This window comes from Protobothrops mucrosquamatus, unplaced genomic scaffold, assembly GCF_001527695.2.
Source record: "Protobothrops mucrosquamatus isolate PMUCROS unplaced genomic scaffold, P.Mucros_1.0 scaffold9148, whole genome shotgun sequence".
NCBI classification, from domain to species: domain Eukaryota; kingdom Metazoa; phylum Chordata; class Lepidosauria; order Squamata; family Viperidae; genus Protobothrops; species Protobothrops mucrosquamatus.
The window spans coordinates 1-11205 of record NW_015394940.1 but is presented as its reverse complement, the minus strand read 5'-3'; the positions used below and the strand labels follow the sequence as shown (position 1 = coordinate 11205).

General features: G+C 36.9%; 1 protein-coding gene across 1 annotated transcript; it reads left to right on the top strand.

Moving 5' to 3' along the window:
• Positions 1 to 972: 972 nt before the first annotated feature.
• On the top strand, positions 973 to 8365 carry LOC107300927 (T-complex protein 1 subunit epsilon-like). Its single transcript, XM_015830208.1, has 7 exons — positions 973 to 1159; positions 1336 to 1485; positions 3895 to 4014; positions 4097 to 4282; positions 5590 to 5727; positions 6365 to 6545; positions 8028 to 8365. Exons 1-7 carry the CDS (start codon positions 989 to 991, stop codon positions 8153 to 8155), a joined length of 1074 nt encoding a protein of 357 aa, XP_015685694.1. The 5' UTR covers positions 973 to 988; the 3' UTR covers positions 8156 to 8365.
• The last annotated feature ends 2840 nt before the right edge of the window (positions 8366 to 11205 follow it).

Sequence of the window (11205 nt, the reverse complement as noted above, 5' to 3'; positions counted from 1 at the left end):
TAAAATGTTAGCAAAAAATTTAACTGATAAACAAAAAAGGAAATTGGAAGAGAATTTGGGATTACAAGTAGCAAAAAAGATCAAATATTTAGGAATTTGGCTAACCTCAAGATGTTCCTCAATAAAAGAAGACAATTATACAAAACTGATAGTAAAAATGAAACAAGATCTTGAGACTTGGGGGAACCTCCAATTATCAGTCTGTTTTTAATATGAACACCACTCACAGCTGCCATGGAGTTAAATGGCCTTACAAATTCATGTATGCATATTACTGTGTCACCTGAATTAATGGTAGTGAACAAGTGAGAGAATCAGATGATTATCCTTTCCATGTATAACATACTGTCTAAGTGCTGAATGGTTTGTTTTTTTTCAAAGTGGCAAAGTTAAGCGCATTTTAAAAGAAGATATAGAATAATGTAATTTAATCTTATGTCAACTACCAATTTGCTTCAGCATTGTTCTACAGTGTAGTTCAGTGGTGGCGAACCTATGGCACGGGTGCCAGAGGCGGCACTCAGAGCCCTCTCTGTGGGCACGCACGCCGTTGCCCCAGTCCTAGGCCTTCAGCTGGGTTTTATAAAACCTTTTCACTTTAGGCCTCCGCTGCTGTGTGCAAAAAAAAAAAAAAGGTTGAATCAATCAGTCAATTTCAACTTCTTGGGGGAAAAAAAAGATCTTGCAAAGTTGGAATTGATTGAACTTTTTAGTCCCACCCAGTGTGCCGTTACCGCTGCAGCCACGCCCACCCAATGGGCCACACCCACCCAGCACCCAACGATGCATAACTGGGTTTTGGGTTGTAGTTTGGGCACTCGGTCTCTAAAAGGTTCGCCATCACTGGTGTAGTTTGTATACTATATATTCTTCTACATCTTTGTAAATCATTTTGTTCTATAAAATTTTGTTTGCTTTTGTTTTAGCATCTGAAAAAGCTGCATCAATTCTTTCTTTTGTATTTAGAATTAATCGTTGCCATAGACAAATGGCAGAAATAGCTGTTAATGCAATATTAACAGTGGCAGATATGGAACGTAGAGATGTTGATTTTGAGCTGATAAAGGTCCAAGGCAAAGTTGGTGGTAGATTGGAGGACACTCAGCTGATAAAAGGAGTTATTGTGGATAAAGACTTCAGCCACCCACAGATGCCTAAAGTGAGTAATCTTTTTGTTGGTGATACATTTTTTTTGTACATAAAGTAAATAAATTTTCCCATTGCTATTTTATTACGTTATCTCCTTTATAATCATACATAATTAGAGAATAGTTAATTTTATTAGATACAAAAATCAGTTAACTGCCTCTTAAAATGCTACCCTTCTTTCTTCAGGAAGTTAAAGATGCTAAAATTGCAATACTGACCTGTCCATTTGAACCTCCTAAACCAAAAACTAAACATAAGCTTGATGTTACCTGTGTAGAAGACTTCAAGGCATTGCAGCAGTATGAAAAAGAAAAATTTGATGAGATGGTGAAACAGGTTAGAAGATGCACATGACAATAACAGAAGTTTTATAAAAATTTTGTTTTAAATATCTACATTATGTTAACGTTAATGAGAATTGAGTAGCAATACAATCGTGATTACTTACTAAATGTGAAATTATTTCCATTCTTATTTTTTTTATATCTACAGTGAGGGGAAAATTATTTGATCCCCTGCTGATATTGTACGTCTGTCCACTGACAAAGAAATGATCAGTCTATAACTTTAATGGTAGGTTTATTGTAACAGTGAGAGACAGAATAACAACAAAAAAAATCCAGAAAAATGCATTTCAAAAAAGTTATAAATTTATTTGAATTTTAATGAATGAAATAAGTATTTGGCCCCTTCACAAAACATGACTTAGTACTTGGTGGCAAAACCCTTGTTGGCAATCACAGAGGTCAGACGGTTCTTGTACTTGGCCACCAGGTTTGCACACATCTCAGGAGGGATTTTGTCCCACTCCTCTTTGCAGATTCTCTCCAAGTCATTAAGGTTTCGAGGCTGACATTTGGCAGCTCAAATGTTTAGTTCCCTCCACAGATTTTCTATGGGATTAAGGTCTGGAGACTGGCTAGGCCACTCCAGGACCTTAATGTGCTTCTTTTTGAGCCACTCTTTGTTGCCTCGACTGTGTGTTTTGGGTCATTGTCATGCTGGAATACCTATCTACGATCCATTTTCAATGCCCTGGCTGAGGGAAGGAGGTTCTCACCCAGAATTTGATGGTACATGGACCCTGTTTCGTCCTGTTTCCTTAGCAGAAAAACACCCCCAAAAGCATAATGTTTCCACCTCCATGTTTGACGGTGGGGATGGTGTTCTTGGGGTCACAGGCAGCATTCCTCCAAATATGGCGAGTTGAGTTGATGTTAAAGAGCTTGATGTTCTCATCTGACCACAACACTTTCACCCAGTTCTCTGAATCATTCAGATGTTCATTGGCAAACTTCAGACAGGCCTGTACACGTGCTTTCTTGAGCAGGAGGACCTTGTGGGTGCTGCAGGATTTCAGTCCTTCATGACATAGTATGTTATCAATTGTTTTCTTGGTGACTATCATCCAAGTTTCCTTGAGATCGTTAACAAGATCCTCCCGTGTAGCTCTGGGCTGATTTCTCACCATTCTCACGATCATTGGAACTCCACGAGGTGAGATCTTGCATGGAGCCCTAGACTGAGGGAGATTGACAGTTATTTTGTGTTTCTTCCATTTGTGAATCATCGCGCCGTTGTCACCTCAACAAGCTGCTTGGCGATAGTCTTGTAGCCCATTCCAGCCTTCTGTGGGTCTACAATTTTGCTCCTGACATCCTTGGACAGGTCTTTGGTCTTGGCTATCGTGGAGAGTTTGGAATCTGATTGATTGATTGCTTTTGTGGGTAGGTGTCTTTTATACAGGTAACAAGATGAGATTAGGAGCACTCCCTTTAAGAAGGTGCTCCTAATCTCAGCTCGGTACCTGTATAAAAGACACCTGGGAGCCAGAAATCTTGCTGATTGATAGGGGATCAAATACTTATTTCACTCATTAAAATGCAAATCAATTTATAACTTTTTTGAAATGCATTTTTCTGGATTTTTTGTTGTTATTCGGTTTCTCAATGTTAAAATAAACCTACCATTAAAATTATAGACTGATCATTTCTTTTTCAGTGGGCAAACGTATAAAATCAAAAGGGGATCAATTTTTTCCCCTCACTGTATTTTATATAAAAATATTTTATATCTTAATGTTTCTTTTGTGTGTGTGTGTGTGTTTGAATGAAAGCAAGGCACTGTGATCCACGTAAAATATAATACTTGATATATTTGCTTACTTTTGATGGGGAAGAAGCTTCTGTACATTATTTGGCTTATCATATGCATGTAACTCCTTGGCTTATTTCTTGGCTCATATTCCTTTTGTACTTTTTATTGAAACATTTTTATTTTAAAATTTAATTTTAGTATCGGTAGTCAATTAAGAAGGATCATCAACCTTTTCTGGCAAAATGGTTGCATGGAAAGGAAGGGGATTTCCATTTCCAAAATAACTATTATGGGAGACATTACTAGTTAGCATAAATATATTGGAATATTTCTTACCATGCCTGTTCAATTTCATCTTTATGGGGAAATACAGTGGCTTTGGGGGAATTCATGATGTGAGGGGGGAAAAGTCAGGTGACCGACTCAGCACTGGTCGTGTTCCAGATGCCATTTTGGGGGAAATAGCCAAGATTTCCCTATTACTGTATGATAATTGTATGATATATGATAACCACTATAATGGTTTTTGATCTGGGAGTAGCTTTGTTGATTTCAAATTAAAGCTATTGTTTGCCATATGTGCACTGCTAATATTACTTTAAAAGGAAGAAGTTAAAATAGAAGTAAAAGGAATATTTGTATTTTTAGATCAAAGATACTGGTGCAAACTTAGCTATCTGCCAGTGGGGATTTGATGATGAGGCCAATCACTTATTGCTCCAGAATGAATTGCCTGCTGTTCGTTGGGTTGGTGGCCCAGAAATAGAAGTAAGTATTAAGTGTTTATTACTTGTGTTTCTTACATTTAAGATGTTCTTCTTACGAGTCTGTCTTTTTTTTTCTTCTTCAGTTGATTGCCATTGCAACTGGAGGACGCATTGTTCCTCGTTTCTGTGAGCTGACGCCTGAAAAATTAGGATTTGCTGGTATAGTTAGAGAAATCTCATTTGGAACAACAAAAGACAAAATGCTTGTGATTGAACAATGCCAGAATTCCAGAGCAGTGACTATCTTCATTAGAGGTGGAAATAAAATGGTAAGTTCAAGTAAGGTTTATGGAGGGGCACTATTTCAGGGCTGGGTTATACTAAATAATAGGCTGTCTTTCAGGTGGTTAATTATTAATAAATGCAAAATTCTCAAAGGATTGCATTGGAGGTTTTATTTTACATATTTTGCTACTCTTTTAACATGCTTTATACATGCCCTTAAAAAATAAGACCAATTTGCTGTTTAAAAAACTAAATAGGTGGCTTAAACTCCACAGGGTTGGATGGGCACATTTTGTCGCTCTGTGTCCTTCTGAGCAGGGCAAATAAAGAAAAGAACAGATGTTGGCCAGAAAGGTTTTTCAGCTGCGCATTAGCAGAGGGATCTAAGCTGTATAGCAGTATTCCCAAGCTCTTTCTCTTACAGATACAGGGATTTTGGTCTAGACATAATTGCTTGAGAGCAGGGTCACATCTCTCTTTGTGTAAATTGAATTTTTTTGTGTTCTGCTTTTGATCCAGACAGAAATAATTTGAAAAATGTTTATGTGCATTGCTGAAATATAGGTAATCTTCAATTTAAACCACAATTGTGACTGCAACTTTGGTCGCTAAGCAATGCAGTCGATGATGGTTACAGTTTTTATTAGTTTATAATATAAAATACAAAAGCAAATAGTAGGTAGAAAGGGGAAAAGAGAAGTGGAGAAAAGAAAAAAAAGGTGTTGGTATTCATCTCCCTCTAGTGCAATAGAATAAAACAGTAACATCAGACATCAACTTTTCACTTTTACATAATAGTATAAACTAGCCATTTCTATAATAACAAATCTATCTAGTCAGTAAAAACACAAAGTCAACGTTTCATTTTTCCCCACCTCAAACACAAAGTCCAGAATCGGTTTCCAAGTAGAAACAAAAGTACTTTTTTTTTCTTTAATCAAAGCAGTCAATTTAGCTAAGCAATGCAGTCATTGAGTTATGCCTGATTTTATGACTTTTTTGCCATGGACATTAAATGAATCATACAGTGATCATGGTACTGCAGGAGTGCTATGATGATTATAAGTGCAAGGATCGGTCATAAGTCACTTTTTTCAGTGCTGTCGTAACTTCAAACTTCATTTAATGCAGTTGTATGTTGGTGGTAAGTTGAGGACTACCTGTATTTCTCTGTGAATGTACGAGTTCCACAGAGTTTAGTTTGGATTTTTGGATTACAGTGCTCAGGTAAATAGTACGTTCGTTAGCTTAAAAGATATTTATTAGGATATATGCAGCTAGAGGGAGACTAAAGTAATAGGTAAAGAACTTCATCATCTTATATGTTTGTGTTTGTTTCCTATAATCAAAGATAATTGAAGAAGCCAAACGGTCTCTTCATGATGCATTGTGTGTAATCAGGAATCTTGTTCGAGATAACCGTATTGTTTATGGAGGAGGTGCTTCTGAGATCTCTTGTGCACTGGCTGTTAGTGAAGCTGCAGATAAGGTAAAATCATTTTATACATTAAATATTTTTATTTGCAGTTCTGGAACTACAGAGACTGAAATACTATGCTGCAGATTTAATTTTACTTAAAGCTAATGTTTTTGAGGGAGCACCTATAAACATTTTTCTATCAGCATATGTGTAGTTGGAATAGTTATGTGCTCCTAGGTTGAGGGAATGGATTGTTTCCTGGGCTGATAAAACAAGAATATTCAGATGATTAAAAATGTTTCTTTCTGATTAAAGCATCATTTATTAGTAACAATTTTCAAAAGAAATTCTTAAATGTAATTTAATCTCTAGATGTCCATGTCTTTCGACCCATTGATAAAAATAAACCCTGCAATGCCAAAAAAAAAAGTTATAGGGTACTTTGATTTGGGGTATTAATAATTATCCCTGGATAGTCTTTATTAAGAGCAATATAGTTTGCTGTTGATCATCGGAATGAAATTAACTTCCTTGGTAATTTAATCAAAATAAATCTCTTGGATTATAATAGTGTTTAAAGTTGAAGAGAATAATTCTAGCATAGAACTGGTGCATCTCTACCTTTTCAGACAATAATGCATCAAGATGTTTCAACTGATGGTTTATGATTTAATTGTTTATTCTAAATCTGCTAACTTGATTTTAGTGCCCGTCCCTGGAGCAGTATGCCATGAGGGCTTTTGCTGATGCCTTAGAAGTCATTCCATTTGCACTTTCTGAGAATAGTGGCATGAATCCCATTCAAACAATGACTGCAGTACGAGCTCGACAAGTGACAGAAAACAACCCTGCTCTGGGTATTGATTGCTTACGTAAAGGAACAAATGGTAAGAACTAATTTTTCTAGATGGGTTGGCATTGTTCTTATTTAAGCCTGTGGGAGATGAAAATATAGCCCACCACTCATAGAGTAAAATAAGGCCTGGATCAAATCAGATAGGCCCCACATTGATGATTTAAAAGCTTTAACTGAAGCAGTTTCATAATACAGACGAATTATTTGTAATTTGCTAAGCTGTTGCAATGTGCGCAATATGAAATGGCAAAGTAGATAGTTTTATATGTATATTTAGAACACGAGTATTGTAACCGTGGGAAATGAGGAACTGAAAGGAACAGATGGATGAAGGTTTCAGATGTACACGGGTGTATGTGGAAACTGCTCGTCAGCAAATAAGAACAAGGAACTGATTTTGCAAGATAATGACCATCAGTGGGTGGTCGTTGGAATAAAGGTATAAAAGTCATAGCTCAAGATCAGCTCGGGGCCATTGGCCTATAGCTGTCCTTTGGAATTGCTATGTCAGTGGACCTCATTGCAATGGGTTATTAATGTAAGTGATGTTGTGTTATTATGCTTGCTATGTTCCAAATTATTAGCAAAATAAACCTCTGAATCTTAAAGTAAGAATTATTGTTTTGTGCTGCTGTCTTGTGTTTCTTTCATTGGGTTTTTTCCACGACAAGCCTCAATCAACATTAACAATAGCTTTAATATGAATTTATATACAAGTAGTCCTTGACTTACGGTTACAATTGAGCCCAAAATTGCTGCTGCTAAGCAAGGCAGTTGCTAAGTGAGTTTTGTCCCTTTTAAAAAAAAATGTCACAGTTGTTAAGCAAATCATATTTTTGTTAAGCAAATATGGCTTCCCCATTGACTTTGCTTGTCGGAAGGTTAAAAATGGTGATCACATAACCTTGGGACAGTGTGTCATAAATAACATGCCAGTTGCAAAGTGCTGAGTTTTGATCATGTGACCATGGGGCTGCTCCAATGGTCCTAAGTATGAAAAACAGTTATAAGTCACTTTTTTCAGTGCTGATGTAACTTCAAACGGTCACTAAATGAATGATTGTAAGTTCAGGACTGCCTGTGTGTCTTTATGTTGTGATAAATAAACTATAGTCTTACTATTCCCTCTAGATAAAAAAAACCATTTAGTTAGATCCCTTTAGGACCAGTAATAAGCAGGGAAAATATTCTGTCATATAGACTTGCCTTTGGATAAATTCAAACTGATAACTAATAGGTACTGGTTTAATAAATGTTTCAGAAGTCTGCAAATTGAGTCTACTGCATTTGGCAAATACGACTGGTAATTATTATACAGAAATGGTGGCTTATCAACTATGATTTCCATAAGCTCTGCTTGAATATAATGGCAAAAATGTAATATAAGAACCACAAGTAAATAGGTGGTAGGTGGGATTTGAATGTTATATTTTGTTTTATTTTGCATTGTTTTAGAATAAAGTCATTGCAATTTTTAATGAACTCAATGCATTTAAATTTTCTCTTTTGACAGATATGAAGGAGCAAAATGTTATAGAAACTTTACTTGGCAAAAAGCAGCAGATCTCCCTTGCCACTCAGATGGTTAGAATGATTCTGAAGATAGATGATATTCGCAAGCCTGGTGAAATTGAAGAATGAACATGTAAAAGCTAAAGTGTTATAAATTTTGTAGTCACATCAACAGAATTTTTCCCATAGGCTGACTTTGTTTGATGTTATTGGATCAATAAATTACTAGTGAAACTTCAATACTTCAGAAGTATCATTGAGCATTTTTTAAGTTATACTGTATTTAATCTTCTGTTCTACGGAGTTTCTGTAGAAAGAATAAACCTCACTTATACATTCTTTGCAGCCCTAATTCCTTTTATTATGTACTGAAGTTAATGTGACTTGTATAAACTTTTTTCTGAAGTTTGGGATTTAGCAGGGAGTGTACTAAACCAGGGGTTTTCAACCGGGGGGTGCGAGACAATATTCCAGAGGGTGCGAAAACTTGGGTTTAGAAGTTTCAAAATTATGGTGTATGTGCATAATTTGTTGCCATTATTTTGAACTTTTGTAATTGGTGCGAGAATATATCAGAAGCGTTCTAGAGGTCCGGGGCATAGAAAAAGTTGGGAACCGCTGTATTAAATAGTCTTAGCGTAGTTGTAATGCTGCAGTAATCAGAGTAGTTAAGTGGATTCAGAAAAGCAGAGCACTCTGGCAATTACTGCTTTGGAATACAGTAGGATTTTATAAATGCCCATTCTTTGGTCCATTTAATTTTGCTGAAATTTAGTCAGATTCACAACTTTGTTGCTGCCTGATAGAATGATAAACTCTGAATCTAAGTTAATAGCAGTAGCCTGGCTTCTCAGAATGGAGGGAGAGAGATTCACTTACCTTTGTTATTTGGCCCTAATTATATTAGACTCTTGTCAGTATGCTTTTAAACATTGGTTTGAACTGTAGTCTTCTTTCACAAATATAATTCATCCAAAGAAATGCAAATTAGAAACTCTGAGTTGAAGTAACAGATGTAGAAGGCATTGGGTTGGGGGAAGCTGATATAAGAAATTTCTAGCTTTGAATAGGAACAAGAGGGTGTTTTTTAAATTTTTGACTGCTTTATAAATTCATAATTATAATTTATATTATAGAAAATATGAGAGACCTGCAGCAGAGAATTACTATCTGATACAAGTTCTTGACATTATATTATCTTCAGTGTTCCAGATAAAAAGGCCATAATGATGATGATGATGATGATGTTGGAAGGTACCTTGGAGGTCATCTAGTCCAACCCCCTGCTCAGGCAGGAAACGCTATACCATTTCGGACAAATGGCTGTCCAGCCTCTTCTTAAAAACTTTTAATTTTGGAGCATTCACCACTTCTGGAGGCAGGTTATTCCACTGGTTAATTGTCAGGAAGTTTCTCCTTAGTTCTAGGTTGCTTCTCTCCTTGATTAGTTTCCATCTGTTGCTTCTTGTCCTGCCTTCAGGCGCCTTCGAGAATAGCTTGACTCCCCTGACTCCAATATCTTGAGCCCTGAGATATTGGAACACTGCTATCATGTCCCCCCTCGCCCTTCTCTTCGTTAAACTAGACATACCCAATTCCAGCAACCGTTCCTTATATATTTTAGCCTCCAGTCCCCTAATCATCTTTGTTGCTCTTCTCTGCACTCTTTCTAGAGTTTCAACATCTTTTTTACATTGTGGTGACCAAAACTGGATGCAGTATTCCTCTTTCAGTACACTTGGTTCCATTCTCTCTTCCATAGATAGTTGTGTTTTCTCCCCACTATTGAATCACTACGCTGTATTTACAAAAGAATAGTGCCCTTTATAGCAGTTCGTGCAGTTACTGGTAGTCATGCCTTACAATCACAATTGGCACTGGAACTTCCATTGCTAAGCGATACAGTCATTAAATGAGTCATCACGTGACCACGAACAATTTTATGACCATTTTTGCCGTGGTCATTAAGTGAATCAAGCTTTCCTCATTGACTGCTTTGAAGCCAGCTGGAAAGGTAGCAAATGGTAATTATGCGATTCCAGGATGCTGCAACCAATAAATACATGCCAATTGCTAAGTGCCCAAACCATAGTCACATGACCACAGGGATGCTGTGACAGTTGTAAGTACGAGGACTAATTGTAGATAAGATAACCTTTATTGTCATTTTTTACTGTGGGCACACTGGCACACATTAAAAATGAAATTCTGTTGCTCTCAAAAGTGTACACATACACAACACACGTAAACATGCTATATACAACAAATGTATATACTTACACCCTTACATATAAATACATATAAATATTAATCACTGTCTATCCTGAATACATATCGGAAAGAGGAAGCTTGAGAGTTTACAAGGTTAATACTGTATGGATCAAAACTGACTGAATCTGGATGTTCTGCTTCCGATACCACAGCCTCCTCCCAGAAGGTAACAAGGAAAACAGGTTGTGAAGAGGGTGTATAGTGTCACAGACAATCCTACAGTCCTTGCTCAAGCATCGCTTATATACTATGCCCTACATCAGGGGTGTCAAACTTACAACATCACGTGACCTGTCATGACGTATCACAACTTTTTTTCCATTGCCGACAATGGGGTGGGCGCGGTTTTGCTATGATGCATCCGGCCTGAGGGCTGGCAGTTTGACACTCCTGTCCTAGATAGAAGGGAGTGAACTGCCAATATTTTCTGCCATCCTCACCACTCTGCACTGCCTTCCTGTCTGAAGCAGTGATGCTTCCAAAGCACCCTGTGATGCTGTATCAAGGATGCTCTTGATTGTCGCTCTATAGAAAGTGGTAAGGATAGGGGAAAGAAGATGTACTTTTCTCATGTGACGCAGAAAATGCAGGTGCTGCTGTGCCCGCTTCACCAGTATCTCGCTGTTGAGTGACCAAGCCAGCCTACTAACCATCGCCAGTCGCTTTATTCAGTGCTGTTGTAACTTCAAACTGTCATTAAACAGTCAAGAATTATCTGTAAAATTTTGGCTGTATGTGACATGTTTAACTGAATATACATGTTCTTTAATTATGTTAGTTGTATCCTTGATATATTTTTCCCTCACCATCCATCCAACCATCTCCATACAAAATTTATTCTGCTAGACATTTGTTGAATACGTGCATTTATACATTATAGAAACTAGTCATACCAGAGTACAGAAATA